The sequence below is a fragment of the Myotis daubentonii genome, chromosome 9 (genome assembly GCF_963259705.1).
Source record: "Myotis daubentonii chromosome 9, mMyoDau2.1, whole genome shotgun sequence".
Classification (NCBI taxonomy): domain Eukaryota; kingdom Metazoa; phylum Chordata; class Mammalia; order Chiroptera; family Vespertilionidae; genus Myotis; species Myotis daubentonii.
In genome coordinates this window covers 46,466,075-46,492,505 of record NC_081848.1, presented here as the reverse complement: position 1 = coordinate 46,492,505, position 26,431 = coordinate 46,466,075, and the positions used below count along the sequence as shown (strand labels likewise).

The 26,431-nt window shown below is 42.3% G+C and overlaps 1 protein-coding gene and 1 long non-coding RNA gene across 2 annotated transcripts in view; both read left to right on the top strand.

Moving 5' to 3' along the window:
- The window catches only part of LOC132240925 (uncharacterized), a 220,938-nt gene that overhangs the window by 36,803 nt on the left and 157,704 nt on the right, over nucleotides 1–26,431 (top strand). The window lies entirely within an intron of this gene.
- The window catches only part of LOC132240922 (interferon-induced very large GTPase 1-like), a 154,424-nt gene that overhangs the window by 8,694 nt on the left and 119,299 nt on the right, over nucleotides 1–26,431 (top strand). Inside the window, exon 3 of the mRNA XM_059708772.1 lies at nucleotides 16,674–24,697. Coding sequence (XP_059564755.1) covers nucleotides 16,676–23,965 — 7,290 coding nt within the window. The 5' untranslated portion in view covers nucleotides 16,674–16,675 and the 3' untranslated portion in view covers nucleotides 23,966–24,697. The remainder of the gene's footprint in view (nucleotides 1–16,673; nucleotides 24,698–26,431) is intronic.

Below are 26,431 nucleotides of genomic sequence, written 5' to 3'. Positions count from 1 at the left end.
AATCTTTGCTACCATCAATGTCAAGGAGCTTCTTTTGCATGTTTACTTCTATAAGCTTTACAGTATCAGGTCTTATGTTAAAAACTTACACCATTTAGAGTTCATTTTTGTTAGTGGTGTAAGATAGGGGCCCAATTCATTTTTCTGCATGTAGTTATCCAGTTTTCCAACACCATTTATTGAAGAGACAATCTTTTCTCCATTGAGAGTTTTTGACTCCTATGTCTAATATTAGTTGACCACATAAGCAGAAGTTTGATTCTTGGCTCTCTATGCTGTTTCATTGGTCTAGGTGTCTATTTTTATATCAGTACCATACTGTTTTAATTACTATAGTTTTGTAGTATAGTTTGAAAACAGGAATTGTAATGCCTCTGGCTTTGTTCTTCTTTCTCAGGATTATTTAACAATTTGGGGGTTTTTATGGGGCCACACAAATTTTAATATTTATATTTCTGTGAAAAAAATGCCATTGGGTTTAGGTTAAGGATTGTGTTTAATCTATAGATGATTTTGAGTGGTCTGGACATTTTAACAGCATTAATTCTTCTAATCCACAAGTATGAGATATCTTCCATTTGCTTGTGTCTTTTTCAATTTCTTTCATCAAAGCTTTGTGGTTTTCATTGCATAGGTCTTTTACTTCCCTGGTTAAACTTGTTCCTAAGTGTTGTTTTTAATGCTACTGTGAATGAAATCACTTTCTTTATTTTTCAGACTAGAGGCCTGGTGCATGAAGTTCATGCACTCGGGAGGGAGGGGGGGTCCCTCAGCCCAGCCTGTACCCTCTCGCAGTTTGGGAGCCCTCGGGGGATGTCTCACTGATGGCTTAGGCCTGCTCCCTGGCTCAGGGCTTCTGTCTGAGTGGTGCTTCCTCTGTGGGAGCACACTGACCACCAGGGGGCAGCTCCTGTGATAAGTGTCTGTCCCCTCGTGGCCAGTGCACATTATAGCAATTGGTTGTTCCACTGTTTGGTCGATTTGAATATTAGCCTTTTATTATATAGGATGTTTCATTGTTAATGTATGAAAACACAACTGATTTTTGTATGCTGATTTTACATCCTGCAACTTTACTGAATTCATTAATTGGTTCCAATGGTTTTTTGGTTAGTCTTTAGGAATTTTAAGTATAAAATAATATTGTCTGCAATTATAACAATTTTACTTCTTCATTTCCAATTTGGATGGCTTTTATTTCTTTGTCTTGCCTAATGGTTCTAACTAAAACTTTCAGTACTATGTTGAATAAGAGTAGTGAGAATGCACCCTAGTCTCATTCCTGATATTTTATTTAAAAAGCTTCCAATTTTCCATCATTGAGTATGTTAGTTGTAATTTTGTCATAGATTTCCTTTATTATGGTGAAGCGTGTTCCTTCTATACACAATTTATTAAGAATTTTTAACACGAAAGAATATTATAGTATAGCAAATGTTTTATTTGCTTCTATTATGATCATGTGATTTTTCTCTTTTATTCTATTAAAATGATATAATATAAATTTTTAAAAATTCAGTTTTCATTTACAGTTGACATACAATATTATGCTAGTTTCAAATATAATAACATATTGATAAGGTACACATACATTATAAAGTGCTCAAACAGCATACTGTGTATGTTTTCTCCTAGGCATCTTGTTTTCAGGTTTTGTATGCAAGTGTTCAAACTGGCTTAAGTTTATTTTTTATACGGCCTAAGAAAGTGGTCTAGTTTCACTCTTTCACATGTATCTGTCCAGTTTTTTCAACACCTTTTAATGAAGAGACTGTTTTTACACTATATTCTTCCTTCCTTTGTCATAGGTTAGTTGAACACAAGGGTGGATTTATTTCTGGGCTCTACTTTGTTCCACTGACCTAGGTGTCTATGTTTATGCCAGTACCATGCTGTTTTTATTGCTTTAGCCTTAAAGTAGTTTGATATCAGGTAGCATGATACCTCAAACTGTGTTCTTTTTTCTCAAGATTGCTGTGGCTATTCAGGGTCTTTTGTGTTTCCATATAACTTTTTGGATTATTTGTTCTAGTTCTATGAAATATGACATTGGTATTTTGATATGGATTGCATTAAATCTAAAGATTGCTTTGGGTAGTATAGACATTTTAATGATGTTAATTTTTCCTATCCATGGACACGTTTTTGCCTTATTTGTATCTTCTTCTATTTCTTCAGTGTGTTATACTTTTCTGAGTATGGGTCTTTTACCTTCTTGGTTAAATTTATGTCTATGCATTGTATTCTTTTTGATGCAACTGTAAATAGATTGTTTTCTTAATTTCTCTTTCTGATAGTAAGTTATTAGTGTATAAAAATGCAACCAATTTCTGAGAATTCATTGTGTATTATGCTACCTTATTGAATTCATTTATTAGTTCTAATAGTTTTTGTTTTGTGTTGTGTTTTGGTTTGTTTTTGGTTTTCAGTTCTAATTATTTTTGGTGGAGTCTTTAGGATTCTCTAAATACATGGGTGGGCAAAAGTAGGTTTACAGTTGTTAATATGGAAAAAGGCATACAGGTTATAATTATAATAGCTTTATTAACTCAAAAAAATGTCATAAGTTGTTTCTTGTACTCCAAACTGTAAATCAACTAGTCCTTTTGCCATGCTTGTACAGTATCATCATCTACAAATAATGACAATTTTACTTCTCCTTTACAATTCAGATGTAATTGTTTCTTTTTCTTGTCTGAATATTATGGCTAGTATTTCCAATACTATGTTGAATAAAAATGGTGGGAGTGGACATCCTTGTATTGTTTGTAATATTAAAAATAAAACTTTCAGCTTTTCACTGTTGAGTATGATGTTAGCTGTGGGTTTGTCAGACATGGCGTTTATTATGTGGATATGTGTTCCCTCTAGCCCCATTTTTTTTAGAGTGTTTACCATAAATGAATGTTGGATTTTGTTAAATGCTTTTTTAAATCTATCTATGTGATCATGTAATTTTTATTCTTCATTTTGCTTACTTGGTGCATCATGTTAATTGATTTGCTGATATTGAACCAACCCTGCATTCCAGGAATAAATCTCACTTAATCATGTTATCTGATCTTTTAATGTATTAGTGAATTCAGTTTGCTAATATGTTGTTGAGAATTTTTACATCTATTTTCATCAGGGATACTGGCCCGTGATTTACTTTTTTATAGTGTCTGATTTTAGTATCCAGATTATGCTGGCCTTATAAAATGAGTTTGGGAGCCTTCCCTGCTCTTCAATTTTAGAAAAATTTTCAAAAGAATAGGTATTTTTTTCCTCTTTAAATGTTTGGTAAAATTCATTTATGAAGCCATCTGGTATTGAACTTTTGTTTATTGGACTTTTTTTATTACCATTTTAAGTTTGTATGTTTCTAGGAATGTATCTGTTTCTTCCATGTTGGCCCATTTGTTGACATATAATTGCTTGCAGTCTTTTCTTATGATCCTTTGTATTTCTGTGGTGTCAATTGCCATCTCTCCACTTTCACTACTCATTTTATGTATTTGGGCCCCTAGCTCCCCCCCCTCTCACTTTTTTAAAGGAGTCTGGCAAATGTTTTATCAAATTGCTTATTTTTTCAGAGAATCAGTTCTTGGTTTCATTCATCTTTACTATTTTTTTAGACTATTTTATCTATTTCTACTCTGATCTTTATTATTTCTTTCATTCTACTCATTTTAGGCTTTGTGTTCTTCTTTTCCTAGTTTCTTTTTGTTTTTGTTAATCCTCACCTGAGGATATTTTTCCATTGATATTTTAGAAAGAGTGCAAGGAAGAAGGAAAGACAAAGAGAAACATCATCAATGTGAGAGAAACACAGCAATTGGTTGCCTCCTGCAGGCACCCTGACCAGGTCCCAGTCCAGAGAGGAGCCTGCAACCAGAGTACATGCCCTTGACTGGAATCAAACCTGGGATTGTTTGGTCTACAGGCCAACACTATATCCACTGAGCCAAATAGGCTAGGGCTCTCGTTTCTTAAATTGTAAGGTTAGATTGTTTCTTTGAGATTTTTCTTATTTCTTGAGGTAGTCCCTTTATTGCTAAGAACTCCCCTCTTACAACTACTTTGGCTGTGTCCCATAGATTTGGGTTTGATGTGTTTTAATTTTCATTTGTCTCAAGGCATCTTTTTATTTTTTGCTCACCTATTCATTTTTTGCTCACCTAGTCATTGTTTACTTAGCCTCCACGTGTTAGTGTGTTTTTCAGGTTTCTTCTTGTAATTAATTCTGGTTTCATATCATTTTGGTCAGAGAAGATGCTTGATATGATTTCAATATTCTTAAATGTATTGAAATTTGTTTCATGGCCAAACATGAGGTCTACCCTGGAAAATTTTCCATGTGCACTTAAATAGAATGTATATTGTGCTGCTTTGGGGTGAAATGTCCTAAAAATATCAATCCAGTCCATCTAGTCTAATGTGTCATGTAAGGGCACTGTTTCCTTGTTGATTTTGTGTCTGGATGATCTATTTATTGATGTCAGAGGAGTGTCAAAGTCTCCTACTATTATTGTCTTACTGTCAATCTCTCCTTTTATGTCCATCAATATTTTCTTTATATACTTAGGTGTGTAGATTTTTACAAGACATATATACTGTTCTTGGATTGATTTCTTTATCATTATAAAATGTCCTTGTTTCTTATTAACACATTTATTTTAAAGTCTATTTTGTCATATGTAGGTATTGCTACCGTAGCTTTTTTTCATTTCCATTCGTATAACATAACTTCTTCCATACCTTTACTTTCAGTTTGTGTGTGTCTCTCAATCTGAAGAATTTCTCTTATAAGCAGCATATGTATGAGTCCTGTATTTTTATCTATTCAAGGCATCCTTTGTCTTTTGATTGGAGTATTTAATCTATTTACATATAAAATAATTATTGATAGACTGTGAGAGGGCACAAACCGGGCCGAGGGACCCTCCCTCCCCAACGAGTGCACAAATTTTTGTGCACCAGGCCTCTAGTCTACACTAATAAAAGAGAAACATGGTAACTGGCGTACAACTGCTGCCCTTTTCATTGGCTAATCAGCGAGATATGCAAATTAACTGTCAGCCAAGATGGTGACCGGCAGGCAGGCAGCTTGAAACTAACATGAGGCTTGCTTGCCTCAGTGACGGAGGAAACCAACGTTCCCCACCTGCAGCTCCAGGCCTCTGAGCCTGCAGTTTCAAACATTGTAACAGGATGTGAGGGCGATCTGGCTGCGACATCTGTCACCCCATTGATCGCCAGGGTTGATTCGGCTGATCTGGCTGGCTAGGCGGGTGTCCCCCTCCTCCCTCACCGATCCATGTGTGTCCCTCCCGAAGCTGCGCGCTCGGTCGAAGAGGACGACCTTCCCCCCCGAGGAGAGGACCAGTCTTCGGTCAAGGGTATACGAGTAGCTGCGCTCCCCTGCTAGAACCTCCAAACAAGCTCTCAAACATTGTAACAAATACTGCTGGACTTCAGCCAGCAGGATCGCAACATTGTATGCAAAGGCCAGAAACCTACTTTCAGCAGCGGAGGGAGGCCTAAGAGCTGGAGCCAAGCCTCAAGCTAAAGCTGGCCCAGAATTAAAAAAAAGAAAAAGAAAAAAAGGAGCAGTTGGGAACTTCAGTCACTCCCAGCCTGAAAACAGCCCTCAGCCCCTCACCCAGACTGGCCAGGCACCCCAGTGGGAACCCCTACCCTGAAGGGTGTGTGACCAGCTGCAAACAGGCATCATCCCCTCATCCAGGCTGGCCAGGCACCCCAATGGGGACCCCCACCCTGATCCAGGACACCCTTCAGGGCAAACCAGCCGGCCCCACCCATGCACCAGGCCTCTACCCTATATAGTAAAAGGGTAATATGCCTCCCAGCACCGGGTTCAGTGTGACAGGGGGCAGCGCCCAAACCCCCTGATTGCCCTGTGGCTCTGTGTGTGACAGGGAGCGGGGCCCCAACCCCCTGAGCAGCCCTGCTCTGTGCCTGATAGGGGGGAGCTCCCCAACCCCCCCCCCCGGGCCCTGCTCTGTGTGTGACGGGTAGAGCCATAACCTCCCCATCGGCCACGCCCTGAGTGTGAGAGTGGCGGCACCCCAACCCCCTGATCGGCCCTGCTCTGTGGTGATAGAGGGTGGTGCCCCAACCCCCTGATGGGCCCTGCTCTGTGTGTGACAGGGGGCGGTGCCCCAACTCCCCTATCGCCCCTACTCTGTGCGTGACAGGGGGCAGCGCCCCAACCCCCTGATTGGCCCTGCTCTGTGCATAACAGGGTACAAAGCCCCAACCCCCTGATTGGCCCTACTCTGTGCATGACAGGGGGTGGTGCTGCAACATCCCCATCGACCCTGCCTTGAGTGTGACAGGGGGCGGTGTCCCAACCCCCCAATCGGCCCTACCCTGATCGTGACTGAGGGTGGCATCACAACCTCCCAATCTCCCTGCTCTGTGCAAGACAGGGAGGCGCCCCAACTCCCCAATCGGCCCTGCTCTGAGCCCGAACAGGGGCTGCACCTAGGGATTGGACCTGCTCTCTGCCACCCGGGAGCAGGCCTGGCCAGCAGGTCATTATCTCCCAAGGGGTCCCACAGTGCGAGAGGGCACAGGCCGGGCTGAGGCAACCCCCCCCCGAGTGCACAAATTTTTGTGCACCGGGCCTCTAGTCTAATCTAATAAGAGAGAAACATGCAAATTGACTGTAACTTCACTATGCCCAAAGCCATGCCCATCAGCCAATCAGAATGACTATATGCAAATTAACCCAACTAAAGATGGCGGCCGGCAGCCACAGAGCTGGACCAAGCAGGAGGCTTGGTTGCCCCAGTGATGGAGGAAGCCAAGCTTCCCACCTGCCCTAGCCGGCTGTGGCCTCCACTAAAGGCAACAAATTTTCAATTATAGACGATAAATAAATCCCAGATACCTGCTTCCAGTCAGCCTCCACTGGGATTTTGGGTGACTGGGGGCTATGGCCAGCCTGCAAATAGCCATCAGCCCCTCACCTAGGCTGGCCAGGCACCCAAGAGGGGACCCCCACCCTGAAGAGGCTGTGGCCAGCCTATAAACAGCCCTCAGCCCCTCACCCAGGCTGGTCAGGCAGTCCAGCAGGGAACCCTCCCCCCTGAAGGGGGTGTGGCCAGTCTGAAAATGGCCCTCAGCTTCTCACCCAGGCTGGCCAGGCACCCCAGTGGGACCACCAATCTGATTCAGGACACCCTTCAGGGCAAACCAGCCAGCCTCCACCCATGCACCAGGCATATAATAAAAGGGTAATATGCAAATTGACCCTAACAGCAGAACAACTGGGAATGACTGGTCACTATGACACACACTGACCACCAGGGGGCAGATGCTCAATGCAGGAGCTGCCCCCTGTTTGTTAGTGCACTCCCACAGGGGGAGCTCTGCTCAGCCACAAGCCAGGCTGACGGCTGCCAGTACAGTGGTGGTGGTGGTGGGAGCCTCCCCCGCCTCCTCAGCAGTGTTAAGGATGTCTGACTGCAGCTTAGGCCTGGTCCCTGCTGGCAAGTGGACATCCCCTGAGGGCTCCTGGGCTGCCAGAGCGATGTCTGTCTGCCAGCTTAGGCCCGTTCCCCTGGGGAGCAGGCCTAAGCCAGCAGGTGGACATCCCCCGAGGGGTCCCAGACTGTGAGTGGGCACAGGCCATGCTGAGGGACCCCCCCAAGTGCACAAATTTTTGTGCACCAGGCCTCTAGTCTATATAATAAGAGCCTAAGTGACCGTTGTGGTGGAACAACCAGAATGACCAGTTGTTCTGATGCACACTCACCACCAGGGATAGATGCTCAATGCAGGAGCTGCCCCCTGGTGGTCAGTGTGCTCTCACAGGAAGAGCGGCCACTCAGCCAGAAGCTAGGCTCATGGCTGGCAAGCACAGCTGCGGTGGCGGGAGCCTCTCCTGCCTCCACTCAGTGCTAAGGAGCAGCAAGTTGGGTGGTGAGGAGCCTTCCACTAAGGAGCAGTGAGCCAAGTGGTAAGGAGCAAACAGGTGGGCGGTAAGAAGCAAGGGATCCCAGATTGCGAGAGGGATGTCCAACTGCTGGCTTAGAGGGGGATCGGGGCTAAGCCAGCATGCAAACATCCCCCGAGGGGTCCCGGACTGTGAGAGGGCACAGGCCAGACTGAGGGACCCCCAGTCCAGTGCAAAAATTATGTGCACTGAGCCTCTAGTTAATTGTTATAAAATGGGAGACAAAAAAGAGAAACATCTTATGCACCATAATGCTGATATCAAGAACTGTTTTTGAAGGACAGGAGAGTAAATAAATATTATAAAATGGCACAAGAAGTGACAAAAAAGAATGAGGGAACCATTCAACAGAGGTTTGATAGAAACTAATTGAGGAATAGAATTGGTGTCTGTATAATATTCTCCATTCAATTGATTCTGTTTACATAAGAAATTCCAAAAGCCAAGCTATTAAGTTGTAACTTATTCTGAAAATGACAAAAGCAGTCCATGTTGAGAATACCCACAAAGATGTCTTATGTATGCAAGTGTGGAGACATACACACACACACACACACACACACACACACACACACACACACACACATTTTTTCCCTTTATTGAATAAGATATTACAAATGTGTCCTTATCCCCCAATGTCCCCTCATCCCCCAATCCTGCCCTCACCCTTACCCCCTGTTGTCCACATCCATCACTTATGCTTATATGCATGCATACAAGTCCTTTGGTTTATCCTTCCTCTCACCTATACCCTCCACTGCTTTCTCTTTGAGTTTTGAGCATCTGATCAATGCTTCTCTGTCTCTACATCTGTTTTTGTTCGTTTACGTTGTTCATTATAATCCACAAATGAGTGAGAGCACGTGGTGTTTATCTTTCTCTGACTGACTTATTTCACTTAGCATAATGCTCTCCAGCTCCATCTGTGCTGTTGCAAATGGTAAGAGTTCCTTCCTTTTTACAGCAGCATAGTATTCCATCGTGTAGATGTACCACCGTTTTCTAATCCATTCATCTGCTGATGGGCACTTAAGCTGATTCCAAATCTTAGCTATTGTAAATTGTGCTGTTATGGACATAGGGATGCATATATCCTTTTTGATTGGTGTTTCTGGTTTCTTGGGATATATCCATATAAGTGGGATCACTGGGTCAAATGGAAGTTCCATTTTTAGTTTTTTGAGGAAACTCCATACTGTTCTCCACAGTGGCTGCACCAGTTTACATTCCCACCAGCAGTGAACAAGGGTTCCTTTTACTCCACATCCTCGCCAGCATTTGTCATTTGTTGATTTGTTGATGATAGCCATTCTGACATGTGTGAGATGGTACCTCATTGTCGTTTTGATTTGCATCTCTCAGATGATTAGTGACTTTGAGCATGTTCTCATATGTCTCTCAGCCTTATGTATGTCCTCTTTCAAAAAGCGTCTATTTAGGTCCATTGCCCATTTTTTGATTGGGTTGTTTATCTTCCTTTTGTTAAGTTGTATGAGTTCCCTATAAATGTTGGAGATTAAATCTTTATCGGAGATATCATTGGCAAATATGTTCTCCCATGCAGTGGGTTTTCTTGTTGTTTTGTTGATGGTTTCTTTTGCTGTGCAGAAACTTTTTATTTTGATATAGTCCCATTTGTTTATTTTCCCTTTAGTCTCCATTGCCCTAGGACAGTGATGGCGAACCTATGACACACGTGTCAGAGGTGACACACGAACTCATTTTTTTGGTAGATTTTTCTTTGTTAAATGGCATTTAAATATATAAAATAAATATCAAAAATATAAATCTTTGTTTTACTATGGTTGAAAACATCAAAAAATTTCTATATGTGACCCGGCACCAGAGTTAAGTTAGGGTTTTTGAAAAGGCCGACACTCCGAGCTCAAAAGGTTCGCCATCACTGCCCTAGGAGCTGTGTCAGTGAAGAATTTCCTTTGGCATATATCTGAGATTTTGCTACATGTGGATTCCTCTAATAATCTTATGGTTTCCTGTCTTACATTTAAGTCCTTTATCCATTTTGAGTTTATTTTTGTGTATGGTGTAAGTTGGTGGTCTAGTTTCATTTTTTTTCATGTGTCTGACCACATTTCCCAGCATCATTTATTGAAGAGACTGCCTTGACTCCATTGTATGTTCTTGCCTCCTTTGTCAAATATTAATTGAGCATAGTGGTTTGGGTCGATTTCTGGGTTCTCTATTCTATTCCATTGGTCTATATGTCTGTTCTTGTGTCAGTACCAAGCAGTTTTGAGAACAGTGGCTTTGTAATACCGCTTGATATCTGGTATTGAGATCCCTTCTACTTTGTTCTTCGTTTTCAGGATCACAGCAGCTATTCGGGTTTTTGTTTTTGTTTTTATTCCAGAGGAATTTTTGGAGCGTTCTTTCTAGATCTGTGAAATATGCTGTTGGTATTTTAATGGGGAGTGCATTGAATCTATAGATTGCTTTGAGTAGTATGGACATTTTGATGATGTTGATTCTACCAATCCATGAACACGGTATGTTCTTCCATCTGTTTATGTCTTCCTCTATCTCTTTTTTCAATGTCCTGTAGTTTTCTGGGTAGAGGTCTTTCACCTCCTTGGTTAAGTTTATTCCTAGGTATCTTAATTTTTTTTGGTGTAATGGTAAATGGGATTGTTTTTTAAATTTCTCTTTCTGTAAGTTCACTGTTGGCATATAAAAATGCCACAGATTTCTTGGCATTAATTTTGTATCCTGCTACATTGCCAAATTCATTTATTACATCTAATAATTTTTTGATGGAGTCTCTAGGGTTTTCTAAGTACAGTATCATGTCATCTGCGAATAATGACAATTTTACTTCTTCTTTTCCAATCTTGATGCCTTTTATTTCTTCTTCTTTTCTTATCGCTTTGGCTAGCGCTTCCAGTACTATGTCAAACAGGAGTGGTGAAAGTGGGCATCCCTGTCTTGTTCCTGTTCTTAAGGGAAATGGTTTTAGTTTTTGCCCATTGAGTATGATGTTGGCTGTAGGTTTTTCATATAAGGCTTTTATTATGTTGAGGTATGATCCCACTATTCCCACTTTGCTGGGCGTTTTCATCAGAAAAGGGTGTTGGACTTTGTCAAATGCCTTTTCTGCATCAATCGATATGATTGTGTGATTTTTGTCTCTCAACTTATTTATGTGATGTATCACGTTTATTGATTTGCAGATATTGTACCAGCCTTGCATTCTTGGAATAAATCCCACTTGATCACGGTGTATGATTTTTCTAATGTAATGCTGGATCTGGTTTGCTAGAATTTTGTTGAGGATTTTAGCATCTATGTTCATCAGGGATATTGGCCTGTAATTCTCTTTCTTTGTGGTGTCTTTATCTGGTTTTGGGATTAGGGTAATGCTGGCTTCATAGAAAGAGCTTGGAAGTGTGCCTTCCTCTTGAATTTTTTGGAATAGTCTGAGAAGGATTGGCTTTAGTTCTTTGAATGTTTGGTAAAACTCCCCTGTGAAGCTATCTGGTCCAGGGCTTTTGTTTTCTGGAAGATTTTTGATTACTGTTTCAATTTCATTGGCCTAGTCAGGCTTTTTATTCTTCCTGGTTGAGTTTTGGAAGCTTGTATTTTTCTAGGAATGTGTCCATTTCATCGAGGTTGTCCAGTTTGTTGGAGTAGAATTGTTCATAGTATTTTTTGACAATCCTTTGTATATCAGTAGGGTCAGTTGTTACTTCACCTCTTTCATTTGTGATTTTGTTTATTTGGGTCCTCTCTCTTTGTTTCTTGGTGAGCCTGGCTAGAGGTTCATCAATCTTGTTGATCCTTTCAAAGAACCAGCTCTTGGTTTCATTGATCTTTTGTATTGTTTTTTTGTTTGTTTGTTTGTTTTTGGGGGGTTTTTTTTGGTCTCTATGTTGTTTATTTTTGCTCTGATCTTTATTATTTCCTTCCTTCTGGATACTGTGGGCTTTTCTTGTTGCTCTGTTTATAACTCTTTGAGTTATAGGGTTAGATCATTTATTGCCAGTTTTTTCTTGTTTTTTTAGGTAGGCCTGTAGAGCTATGAACTTCCCTCTCAGGACTGCTCTCATTGTGTCCCATAGATTTTTGATTGTTGTGTTTTCATTGTCATTTCTTTCCAGGATGTTTTTTATTTCTTCTTTGATCTCTCTGATAACCCAGTCATTGCTTAATAGCATGCTATTTTGCCTCCAAGTGTTTGATTTTTTTCAATGTTTTTATTGTAGTTGATTTCTAATTTTATGCTATTGTGAACTGAGAAGATGCTTGTTACGATTTCTATTCTCTTGAATTTGAAGAGACTTTGCCTGTGTCCTAATATATGGTCTATATTTGAAAATGTCTCATGTGCACTGAAGAAGAATGTATATTCTGTAGCTTTGGGGTGAAATATTCTGAAGATGTCAATTAAGTCCATCTGATCTAGTGAGTCATTTAGGATTGCTGTTTCTTTGCTGATTTTTTGTTTAGAGGATTTAATACCCCAGTGGTGTCAGTGGGGTATTAAAGTCCCCTACTATGACTGTATTGCTATTGATCTCTCCGTTGATATATTCCAGAAGCTGTTTTATGTATTTGGGTGCTCCTGTATTGGGTGCACATATGTTTACCAGAGTTATATCTTCTTGTTGAATTGCTCCCTTTAGTATTATGTAGTGGCCTACCTTATTTCTTGTTATGGTCTTTACTTTGAGTTCTATTTTGTCAGATATAAGTATCACAACCCCAGCTTTTTTTTCATTTCCATTTGCCTGAAAATTTTTTTCCCATCCCTTCACTCTCAGTCTGTGTGAATCCTTTGTTCTGAGGTAGGTCTCTTGCAGACAGCAAATATATGGGTCATGTTTTCTTATCCATTCAGCTACCCTGTGTCTTTTTATTGGAGAATTTAATCCATTTACATTTAATGTTACTATAGAAAAGTAGTTGTTTGTGGTCATTTTTATTCTTAATGTTTGTCTTTCTTCTTGTCTTTCTGTTTCTTCTTTTTACAGCAGTCCCTTTAGCATTTCTTGCATTGCTGGTTTGGTAGAAATAAACTCTCTTTGCCCTTTTTTGTCTGTGAAGCTCCTGATTCCACCTTCAATTTTGAATGATAGCCTTGCTGGGTATAGTATTCTTGGATTCATTCCCTTGCTTTGCATCACTTTGTATATTTCATTCCATTCCCTTCTTGCCTGGTGTGTTTCTGTTGAGAAGTCAGCTGATATTCTAATAGGAGATCCCTTGTAGGTAACTTTTTCTCTCTCTCTGGCAGCCTTTAAGATTCTTATTTTGTCGTTGGTGTTTGCCAATTTAATTATGATGTGTCTTGGTGTTGGTCTTTTGGAATTCATCTTGTTTGGCACTCTATGTGCTTCTTGGACTTGTGTAGTATTTTTCTTGCCAGTGTCAGGGAAGTTTTCTGTCATTATTTCTTCAAACAGGTTTTCTATTCCTTGCTTCTCTTCCTTTCCTTCTGGTACCCCTATTAAGCGAATGTTGTTTCGTTTTGCATTGTCCCAAAGCTCCCTTAGGCTCTCCTCTTGCTTTTTACGTTTTTATTTCCCAGTTGCTCCTGTGTTTGTGTGTGTTTTTCCTACCTTGTCTTCTAATTCGCTGATGCAGTCCTCAGCCTCTTCTATTCTGCTGTTTAAGCCTTCCATTGTGTTCTTTATTGCAGCTATGTTGTTCTTCATTTCCTCTTGGTTCCTTTTCATGTTGGTGACATTCTCATTCAGCTCCTTATAATTCTCATTGAGATGTGTGCATTTGTCATCCAGCCATTTGAGCATCCTTATAAACATTACTCTGAATTCTTTCCCTGATAGGTTAGTAGCCTCAGTTTCATTTAACTCCCTTTCTGGTGACTCCTCTTTTTCTTTCCTTTGTGGGTTGCTTTTTTGTCTTCCCATGTTTTGCTGTAATGATTTAATTGTAGTTCCGATTGCTTTGCTACCCAGTTTCTTTAGGGTGTGGTGCTACTGGTGTGACCTCTCAGGCCTCCTGGGTTTGGTAGTCTAGTGTAGCTCCCTACTTGGGCTATTTGAGTTCTCTTGATGTAGGCCTATGAGCTGAAAAGGCGCAACTGAGGTGTCTAGAAGTCAGCAGCCATGAAGGGGGTGTTCCAATTTTTGCTGTCTTATGCCCTTGATTGAAATCACATGTGCCCCGCAGGGACTCACAGTGGCACCCAGGAACTGTCTATTGGGGTGGTGGGGCTCAGTAAGCCTGCGTTCTGGCAAAGCGTGACTGTGGTGTCCAGAGTTCTGTTGTTGTGGGGTGGGTAGACTCAGCTTTTGCTGCTGCCTCCGTGGTTGGATACACGCGATTCCAGCAGCAGTTCACAGAGGCACCTGTGGTGTGTTTGCCAGCAGGGTGTACTGACACACTCTGAAGGGCCCTGGCACTGAAGCCACTGGATTGCAGTGTCTGTGGGCAGGTAATCCAGAAGAGGGAATTCAGCGTTTCTACAGCCCAGCAGTGCACCCCTGTTTGTTTAAGTGCACAACCAGCAGGGCCCACAGCAGAGCCCCACGGCTGCCTGTGGAGTGGTGGTCTTGGGAGGCCTGCACGCTGGAAAAGCATGCACCTGTAGTGTCCAGAGTTCTGCAGCTGTGGGGTGGGGAAACTCAGATTTTGCTGATGCACTTGTGGTGGATAGGCGTGTTCCCTGTAGCAGCACACAGGAGAACCCACAGTGAGTTTGCTAGCGCAAGCGCACTGAAGCACTCTGAAGGGCCCTGGCACACTTTGGGTATCCAAGATGGGTGAATTCTGAATTTCTACTGCCTAGGGGAGTGCATCCCTATTAGTCCAAGATCGGACCCAGCAGAGGCTCACTGCAGCTTCCCCAAAGTGCTCTGTGGATAGATGGGCTGAGGGGGAGTGAGCAACTGTGGTGGTGCAGTTCACAGGCGCAGTTCCCCAGTGCTGAGCTCTGATGCACTCTGTGGGGCCCTGGTGCTGAGGGGCCCTGGCGCTTAAGTTGTGCAGCTGGGTGTGTGGGGCAGTTATTCAGGCAGAGGGAATTCAGAATTTCTACTGGGTGGCACTGAGCCTGTCTGTACAAAATCACACCCAGCTTAGTCTCCCAGTGACTCCTAAGAGGAGTCTATGGAGTGGTGTGCCTCAGAGACTTGCGCGCTGGAGAGATGCAAAGGCCTGTGCAAGCACAGGCAATGTTGGAGGCCTGCTGCTGGGGAGGGGGAAACTGCACTTAGAGCGTTGCTCCTTTGGCGCAGAGTCCCTGAGTCTGCGGGTGTGGCTGCAGGATTTTGGCCTGAGTGGCTGCTGAGTCACAGGCAGTGTCCAAGGCCTGTCTGGGTGGTGGTGCTGCTGAGTTCCTAGAAGAGGCCACTCTCCCCTTTAAGATGGCGTGGGCTCATGCCCCAAGTCCCACAGTCCGGGGAGTGCCACAGCGGTGGTAGTCTCTCCTAGTCTCTCCGTGTCCCAGAGAGCCTGGTCTGTCAGCCTCTGCTGCTCCTGTCGGATTTAACTGTCCCTCACTCACTCACACACCACACACATCCACACACTCTCCATTCATCCCCTCACTCACTCACTTCCTATCCCTCACCTCCTTCCTGCCAGCTGCCATCTTTCAGAAAAATCACACACACATTTTTTAAAACACTAATTCTATCTAATAAAGAGGGAATATACTAATTGACCCTCGCGCTGTCGCAAAGATGGTGCTGCCCACAGCCAATAAAAAGGGAAATCGCTAATTGACTGCCCTGCTCTCAAAAATGGCAGCACCCACAGCCAATAAGGAGGGAATATGCTAATTGACTGCCACGCCCTCAAATATGGCGGCACCCACAGCTACAAGATGGCGGTGCCCAGTCCCCTCAGCCCAACTGGGGCGGCAGGCACATGGCATGGCCAGGCCCACCCCCTGGCAGGCCCAGCCGCTCCACACACCTGCCTCCAGAGTCCCCCAGTGACTTCAGCCTTACAGCCACACAGGGCCAGCCCAGGGTGCAGGCAAGCCTTGGATGGCAACTGCCCAGCTGCCCAGCCTCCCAAGGCCACCCGAGGCTTAGGTAACCAGGGCCGACCATGGCTTGTGCTGCCATCAGTGGCAGCAGCAAAGGTTTGATGGGGCATCACCTTCCCCTGATTGCAAGGTCGCCTACCACCCCTGAAGGCTACTGGACTGTGAGATGGGGCAGGCCAGGCTGAGGGAGCCCCCTCCAGTGCATGAATTTTCATGCACTGGGCCTCTAGTATATTTTATAAAACAATGAAATGAAAGGATGAGAAGCTTTAAGACTTGCATATTTTTGTTGTTGTTGTTGTTGTTGTTAATCCTCACCTGAGGGTATTATTTCCATTGCTTTTCTGAGAGAGTGAAAGGGAGTGATGGATAGAGGGAGCGAGGGAGGGAGAGGAAGGAGCAGAGTGAAAGGAGAGAGAGAGAGAGAGAGAGAGAGAGAGAGAGAGACCACTGGGAGAAGCATCCACTGGTTCACACACACACACACACACACACACACACACACACACACACACACACCAACTGGGAGTAGGGAGCAAACCCAGAACCCAGGCACAGCCCTTGTTCAGGAATCAAACCTATGAGCCTTTGGTGTGCAGGCTACTGCTGTAACCATCCAACACACCTGCCAGGACATAGACTTGCATTTTTAGTACTCTTACCCTTTTTTTTTTAAGGTGGCTGACACTTCCTAAGGTCATGACATGGGCTGAGTGTCTTTTCTTTCCACAGAGATGGACACAGCAGACTCAACCTCTGATATGCCCCTTGTCAGAGACAAAAGGAGGAAGGATCTCCAAGCGATGCTGAGAGAAGTGGGACTGTCAGTTGAGTACTGGTTGCCAACACTGCAGGAACATCTGGGTGTGACCTGTGCACAGGCCTTACAGCACATTGACGAAAAAGACCTGCAGAAGCTGAAATCCCAGGCACGACATTCCTGGGAGAAAAGGGCTCTGGAGAAGCTACTTAATCCAAATAGCCTTTCAAACTTACAGGGGTCTCAGGTGAAAATAATAAAGAAAAAACAGAAAAAGGCAAAACAGGCACTGAAGGAGCCAAGAAACTTGCTATCAGAACGGAGGCAACGACAAGAAGTAGTGAGGAAAAAAGAGGCAGAGCTGAGGCAGGCAATGGAGATTCGCAAAGAATATGGGCCACCCCCTGAAAAATCCTTAAGAGAAGTGATTGAACACATTCAGGGACAAATCAACCTCATGGAGGCCACACTGTCTCACAGGCAAAACCTCCCAGATAGAGATCTCATGAGATGGGCATCTGGAGGGCTGGCCCTGCAGGGAATTTACAAAACCAACTCCCACAGGAGTCTTCTTGAGAAGAGAGAAGAGCTACTCAATGTCCCCAAGGAGTTCTTACTTTTTAGCCCTCTGCACAGCATTCAGATGGACACCAGGGAATTTACATCTTCTCAAGAAGAATCCAAGTTCACCCAGATGATAGAGAAGATGGGCCTCAGTGTAATTGCCTCAGCGAAGAGCAGGGGTTGGGGATTTCTTGTGGAAGCTGGTATGGACCTCAGCAAACATTCAGAATCCAAGAAAATCCAACAATCACGTTCTGAGCACTCCTATTTCTGCTCCACCAAGTTCAGTTATGTCCCACTTGCCTCCTGCCACTTTCCCATGGATCAGCTCCAGTTCTCCAAGGCTGCTCTCCAGGAACTGAAATGCATTGAAGACCTTCTGAGTCAGCCTGCAGACACAGACAGACTCCCCTTGCTGAGGTGCAGGACTGAAGCTTTCTTCCACAGGTTTGGGTCTCATGCCAACCAGGGCCCTCTGCACCTGGGAGGAATCTACTGGTGGAAAGCCACTTCAGAGGGTTTCCGAAGTGAGCAGCTGGCAGAAGTAAAACAGCAGTCAGCAGAGGCCCTGAATGGTTATGTAAGGGGCAGCTATAGTGACTTTGAAGTGAAAGTGGCTGCAGGTGTGGATGTGTCTGACTCTCATTCAGAAACTGCCACCCAAAGCACAACCTCCCAAAATCTCCAAACCAAAGTCCAATTATCTGTGGCCCAGACAGGTGGGCCACCAGAAGAAAATTGCTTTTTCCAATGGATAGCTGGTCTAGTTGCCAGTAATCAAACCTGGAGTGTCATTGACCGGGGCCTTCAGCTGGTGCCGGTTTGGGACATCATCCTCTCCAACCACAGAAGTGATTTTAAGGATCCATTTCAGGTGGCTAGCTTACTGAAGGATAGCTACACTGCTCTGACTGGCATCACTGCCCAGATCCAGTATGGAGAAGAATTATTGAGTGTTGAGAAGGAAGCTAGGGTTTTCCAACAGGATGTGAAAACCTGGGAGGTATCTGACCCTGAAGAGCAGCTTCAAAAGCTGATAAATTTCATGCAAATGTTGAGTCAAAAAATAAAAAGTTATTACACTTGGGTTAACATATGCCTCACAGATTGGGGTCTGAAGAATTTTCTGGTAAACACTGTTAACTTTTGCAAAAATTCTTCCATCTATGCAACTAAGTTTATTATATTTCAGTTGCGCAGCCTTTTGGATCCTCACATCTACAGAGTGAATAACTTTCCTCAGGTTCATTCCATCATGCAGTGGATCTTCCAGTCAGAGTCAGAGGAAGAGCACATCAACATCTCCCAATTTTCTGAATTAATTAAAATCTTAAAGAAAACCCACAATGACCTCATGGAAGTGATGGCCAAATCTGAGTCTGCAGAAACAGTGGAAGAAGCTCAAAGAAAGGCCACTTACGAGGTCAGCTCGTCTCTTGGTTGCTTTTTTAATTACCTCCAAGAAACAGAGCAGCCAGACACACAGCTCTTGCTACTTTTCATTGCAGCTGGTGCAGGGTATCATGTGGTAAACAGTAAGTTTCAGTATCTCCTGGGGTGTAAGGAATTAGACTACATACTGGAAGAAATGCAAACTGCTCAAGATAAATACCTGGAGCTCAAAAATATTTGTACCTACAGAGCTCAGGCATTCCTGGTGCTCACAGGTCTGACAGCTACTGTTGGAGTCATGGCTGTTTCTCCAGACGAGAAAACACAACGCTTGGCATTAATAAGGCATATCCTGGGCCAATCTTTGTCAAAAGAAGTTGTCCATGTCCTCTCCAAACCTGGAGCAGATCAGGATTGGGAAAATCTAGAGAAAGACTTGAGATTGCTCATTGATGGTAATCATGAATTAACCATCTCTTTATTGCAAATGGATGAGATAATTAAAAACTTGCAAAGTATTTTCCACAAAAAGAAACAATCCCATGAACCACATGATAATAGAAATAGCAAATGTGAAATCATAGAACATACAGCCTTCCTAAAATTACTTCAGTGTCTAGGCCTAGAACATTACTACCCAAAAAGGATGAGCAGAGCAAACTTCCATCTGATCAACAAGATTTCTGTATACAACACACAGCCAAGCTCTGAAAGGGAGCTTCCCTTATATTTCCTTCAGAAGCTACAAGTGCTGGATTATGGGCTGAGATACCTAGTCTTCAGAAATGATGAAAACACACAGAATCAAGTCTATCCAAGTGCCTCAAATCAGGAAAATGAGGCTTTTAATCCATATGAAGACTTGTTTGAAGACAGTGATACTAATCCTTCAGATACTAATCCTTCAGATACTAATCCTAGGCCCCATATTCACCCTATGGATATTCAGATGGCAATTCTTCACTGTGCAGATGATTTTGCCAGACAGTATATTTTCTCCAAACTTTCCATTTGCCAGTTTGCACTCCCTCTTCTCATACCTAATCCCTGCACTTCTCAAATTGAATTCTCTCTCTGGTCTCTCAGTCAAATTAGAAGGAGCTGGCAGGAAGCAAGGAAATCACCGAGAGAGGAGAAGATCAATTACAAGAATAAGCAGATGTGTCAAGTCTCTACCCCCATTGTGTCCTTTATAAGAGTTGGAAATGGCTTCTCTGCTTCCAAATCTCAGATCATGAACTGTCTTCTCAGTAAACGTAAACATGATGCCTTTTTCCACCGACATTGCAGAGGGAGCACCAAAGACTGTCTCTTGATGGGGGGAGTGGTGGAAATCTGCTGGTTCTGCCCTGCAGGGGAAGATGATGACAGATTTGACAACTGCCTGACATTCACCAATCTCCATGGAGATGCAAAGGAACATAAGAAGCAACTTACCTTTCTGCAGGAGGTCTCTTCTCTCATTGTTGTCCTCATGTCAACTTCTGATGACGATAAAGAAAACCAAAAAATTGTTTGTGATCTCAGTCAGTCACCAAGACCTTTGATATGTTTAATTGATAATAAAGAAAATAAAATGACCAAAAAGTCTAAACGAACAGTGACTATTGGTCTCAGGAACAGAAATGAAGCAGAATTAACAGAGGAGCTTGCTACTACAATCAGACATTTGCTGGAGCTCTCGGACACTGCTCTCAGCTTAGAGAAATGTGCCCCAATTGCTCGCAAGCAAGGATTCCTTATTGATGGGGACCAGGGAGACTGCAAGGAAGCCAAAGAAAAGGCAGAGGTCCTGATAGCTCTATTGAGAGAATTTAATATATCTCAGGTAAAGGAAAACTTACTGCCCCTCCAGGGACACCTCTGGCATTGTTGGTGTAAAAAGGACAAAGAACTCTATCATCTAAGAGAAAAAGGGAATCGAAGCATTGAACAACACAAGAGTGAGATTGAGACAGAAAAACAAAGAATACGGAATCAACAGTTGACCAGAGCCTTTCCTCTCAATGTCTTGATGCATTCTGTCCTTGAAATTCTCCAAAATCATTCAGAAACTCCACCCACACACTACTTTTTGCAATGGCTGAGTGTGTATTTGGACAATCTGACTGCAGGACACTTGGAAGAACTGAATGAAAAGAAAAACAATTTGTGGTCACGGATACAAACAGAAAAGCAAAAGGCACCAAAGAGCCCTGATGTCCAACGCTGGCAAAAAGAGATAGAAACTATCTCCACAGAGATTAGTGACTGTACATTGGGAATTGAGCAACTTCTCAGAGAAGTTGGCCAGATCTATGAAGCTCTGGAAGAAGCTTCCCCCACTACAGATACCCTTTATCTCTCCCTTCCCCAGATTGCTGCAGATCTGATGATATCTGGTGTTCCCATTGAGCTGATGGACGGGGATGCTTCATATGTGCCTGTAAAGTGGGTGGCAGCTGTTTTTGACAAGGTCTCTGAGAAACTTGGAAACAAACGGCTGTTTGTTCTCTCTGTCCTTGGCCTACAGAGCTCAGGGAAGTCCACTCTGCTGAATGCACTTTTTGGGCTGCAGTTCACGGTCAGTGCTGGGAGGTGTACTCGGGGGGCCTACATGCAGCTCCTGAAGGTCGAGGAGACTTTCACAGAGGAACTGGGCTTTGACTTTGTGCTTGTTGTGGATACAGAAGGCCTTCGGGCCCCAGAACTCAGCCACAAATCCAAAAATCGTGACAATGAGCTGTCAACCTTTGTCATTGGACTTGGAAACTTGACTCTGATCAATATTTTTGGGGAAAATCCATCAGAAATGCAAGATATTCTACAAATAGTTGTCCAAGCCTTTATGAGGATGAAAAAAGTAAAAATCTCCCCGAGTTGCCTTTTTGTCCATCAGAATGTGGGGGAAGTCACAGCTAAAGACCAAACTATGGAAGGACGGAGGCGGTTAGAGCAGAGACTAGATGAAATGGCCACAATAGCCGCTGAACAAGAACAGTGTTCAGATGTAACACGCTTTGGTGATATCATTAAATTTGATGTCAAAACTCATGTCTTCTACTTTGCTCACCTCTGGGATGGCAATCCCCCAATGGCCCCTCCCAATCCTCGCTACAGCCACAATGTCCAGGATCTGAAAAGGAGAATTCTTATGGCTGCCAAACAGGAGTCTAGGGGAAGCATTATGAAGATCTCAGATGTGAAATTGCGAGTTCAAGATTTGTGGAGAGCCCTAGTGAATGAGAACTTTATTTTCAGTTTCAGGAACACCCGAGAGGTCATGGCCATGAGCAAATTGGAAACTATGTATAATTCCTGGACCTGGGAGCTGAGGACTTATGTGCTAGACTTGCAGAACCAGCTCATCAACCAGATTAAGAATGGCAAAATCCAGAAACTCACAGCAACCATACTTGAGGCTCCAGTTACAGAAAAATATAAAGCCATCCAGCAAAAACTGGAAAAATATTTTAATGAAGATCCGGAGAGTGAAATAATGATTCAGTGGAAAGCAAGTTTTGAAAATAAACTAAGAAATCTTAAAGAGGCACTTATTTTTGAGAGCAAAAATAAAGCCGAGGGACATATTAGTCACAAAAAGAATCAAGAAATACTGGATAACAAAAAGTCAGGTTATGAAAAGGAGTTATTGGAAAGAAGCCGAGAATTGGCTTTAACTGTAAAGGATAAAGAATTGAGTCAGGAAGAGCTGCATGTCAAATTCAATGAAGTTTGGAAAAAATGGGTCTGTGATGTGTCCTCAACTGCCCCTCCAGTCACAGAGCCTGACATTGACGTGGATTCTGAAAACATCCTTTTGGACTATTTTAAAAAGGAGACAGATGTGGTGAATAGGGTGAAGGAAAAGTCTAGAAAGGAGTTTGAAATCAATTACGAAAAACATGTCAAAATGAGCAAAAGGTTAGGCTTTAAAACAAGGAATTTAGAAGTACATGATAAAGAGTCCATAAAGAGAACTACTGACTGCATTGTTTCAAGATCCACTGAAACTATTAAAAACCTTCAAAGGCAACAACGTGATTATTACCCAAGTTATTTCCATGAAATCCTCAGAATAATAGAAGAGGGGGTGAAATCTGCACCCACTGAAGAAAGATACACATTTACAAGTAAGTACAAAATTGACTTATCTTTATATTTATTCCAAAGAGCATCTGAGAATTTTAAGGAGATGCATAGGGCATTCAAAAGAGCAAATGACCCTGTAAATTATTTGGAAAGCAAGAAAGATGATTTCTTCATGAGTTTTAAGATCTCTTGTCAAGGAGCAACCTCAGTCAAAACGTTTGTTGATTTTCTATGGCACAAACTCACTCCTGCTGTCTCCGACACGATTTGGGGGAAAATGGCCCCTAAAATTGCTGGGGACATGCGAGCTACCTGCCCAGCATTCAATGGAAACAGGGCTAACCTGGAGAAATACATTCTTCTCTCCCTGGCAGAAAACGAAAATTTTGATAATTACTGGGAGTACATTCATAATCCCGAATCATTTTTTAGGAATTACATTCAAAGACATATTGAAAGTTATTGTTCAGAACAAAGAAGTAATAAAATAAAGACTTTTTTAAAAATAAGTGTAGATGACATCAAGAATGCCATCCTCTCAGCTATTCATGAATCCACAGCAAGAGCTAAAAATAAAAGCAGCACTGTGTCTGGGTGGTTGGATTTGTTCTGTGATCACCTGGGGAGTAACTTGAACTTTCCACGAAAAGACTTGGTAAGCATTGAACACCAGGAGATTAAAGATATTGAGTTTCTCAAAGAAGCCATGAGTGAAGCTTTGGATCCCGCAATGATCAAAGTGGAACAGGAGTGTTTGAGTAAGCCTGAAGAAGACATGGTTTCTGACATTCAGAAAATGCTCTCTGAGCATCTCTGTGGCTGCTGGAAACAGTGTCCCTTCTGTGGAGCAATCTGTACAAACACAATCCCTAATCATGACGGAGACCACAGCGTTCCTTTCCACCGTCCTAACGCTGTCAGAGGATGGAAATGGATTAACACAGACCACTTTACCATTGACTACTGTACTAGTTTGGTAGCAAGTGATTGTTCTTTTATTTTGAAGGATGGTCTTAAAACCCCATATAAGACCTATCGACAGGCAGGAGGGGAATATGCCACATGGAGCATCACCCCAGACACATCCACCCAGCCATACTGGAAATGGTTTGTCTGTCACTTCAGAAAGGAGCTAGAAGAAAAATATCAGAAAAAATTTACAGGTAGAGGTGAAATCCCTCATGCATGGACCAATATCACAAAGCAAAATGTGCTTGATGACTTGGAAAAGCAATAATACTCAATGCCCACAAAAGAGTACCAGAATCTGAACAAGAGTCACAGTACCTGAACAATCTGAAAATACCTCCTCCTTACAATGAGAAACTTTATTTCCATTTTTCAAATGAGATGACTAAATATAAATCAACCAACATTTCAAGAATTTAAAATTTACTGTTAAAAGGGCTTTTTTTCTTTATCTCAATTCCTTCTGGTTGAAAAACAAATTGCTAAACTATATTAACATAGAATAAAATCAAATAATATCTATTTAAAATTCCTACTTCATATTTTAAGCTATTATTCAGAATGCTTTTTATTTTAAAATATATAATTTTATATGCAATCTCAGAGAAAGTTGTTTTCATGGAGTGAAATCAAAATCATTATAGACAGCTATAAATTTCTATAGATTAACTATATGAACATTTCAAATGAATGTACAGTTCTTGGCTGAATGCTACAAATTGCTTCTGAAATCTTGAGAAAAAGTTAACCCTTGAATGCAAAAATATTGATGGGAAGATGATTCCCAAGCATAGTGATATTTAGACATATTCTCTTCTGAGAAATAATAACACAGGCTTGACTGAGCCTGTATCAATTCAGGAAACATTATTAAGCAAATATAGACAATAGAAATTAAATTATTGTTTTTCTCATGTAAGTAACACCCTCATCTTCTCTGGCATCTTGGCAATTCCCTGTGCCACGCTTAAATAAAACATAAAGGTTCATAAGAGCTTAGGTATTCAATGCCTGGTGTTTTTAAAAGCTTAAGAACTGGCTTTTGGAACAAGGTGTATGAGCAGGTGAGAAGGATCACTTTATTCACAGCTGTCAAAAAAGTCAGATTTCATTATGCCATTAATAATTGTAAAAACTATTCCTTTAAGAATAAAATAGCAAAGAATATATAGTTTTTAGATTCTGATTATTTCAATAAGATATTCTTTTATATACTAAAATGTAAGGAAATGCTTATCTCCAAAATAGGCACTTTTGTGACTTTTCACACAGTGAGTCATAGAATCATGATCAGAATACAAATGAAAAGCTCTCTGATAATAACCAAGAATTTGAGAGGGGAATGAAATCATCATTCTGCAAACCAACACCTTCTGCAACAATGACTTATGCTGGCTCTCAAAGCTAATGACTTAAAGTAATCTTCATACAAAAAAAAAGTTTTCATGTGGGACATAAGAGCATCCATGTCTTCCCTATATAGGCACTCTCTATGCCTCCATAGCCACTGTAAACAGACAATGAACAGCAGTCAAAACCTTGCATCTTCACAGCTGGGAGACAGTGCTGATTCTGCTTTGAACCTCCAAAGAACCTCAAGCAGACTCTCAGTTTGAGCTCAAATGACCCATGTCTGCAAAAGAAATGCTTGAACAGAAAAATTATAAAGGAGACAGGTGTTCTAGAACAGTATAGTTTCCCTTTTGTTCTCTGGAAAATAGTCCCAGTAAGAGTTGGAAGGACCTCTATTATAGTAACATATAGAAATATTTAGAAATGTTTTTAAACTGTTTAAAAATGATAGAAAGGTTTTAAAATGTTTGAATTAACTTTCTTGAAACTTAAAGTGTGATATTAAGGACACATTCCCCACTGCCCGGAAGTGTGTGTACCCCATAGATAAGGATTTGAACTTCGATTACTGACTCAGAGTGACTTGCTAAGATAACCTTAAGTGTAAATAATGTATTCTCCCTAAATAACCACTAACATCCCCTCGCCTTGTTTAAGATTAACGTGTGCATGGATGTAATTCATTGATAGCCACCTAAACTGCTGCGGGTATGAACAGGCTTTAAAAATGGATCCTGGCCAGCCAACAATGCTCACCTGTTGAGACAGCCACAAAGGCACGTTCCTTTGTCAGTCAGGCAGGCGAAGCTCCATGGTCCTCGAAGCTCCATGCTCCTCTCCCTGCCAGAAGACAAAAAAACACACAAACAAACCCAGCTAGTACTTTCCTATCGAGGCGCAACCGAGCTCTCCGGTGAGGAACTCCGGCCCCCTGCATCCAGACCAGACCAGACCAGCTGCTGGGCCCCAGAGAACACCACCACTGAGACCCCATCAAGCCTGTACCCACAGGATCAAAAACTTTTGAAAGTAATAAGGTGCTGTGTGATTTGCAACTGCATATGTTTCATGTGGTGTGATTCCTCTGGCAGTTAATTAAGTCCATTTGCATATGCTTAAAATTAAAATTAAAGCTTCTGGTCCTTTTGGTTCTAGGCCTCCCCTTGGTCCTGCTTGCATACAGTAGCCTCTTCGCTAGCAAGTACTTAAATGTCCCAACACCTGCAAGGTTAAAATTTATCAAAAGGGACGCCTTATATAAACACCCCAGATCCTTTCCCGGGATCCACTTGGGACAACCTCCTAATATGATCATATTCAAATGGTAACAGAAACAGAATCCCTGGCACACCCTGGAGCATGGCTCTCAGAAGACTGCACC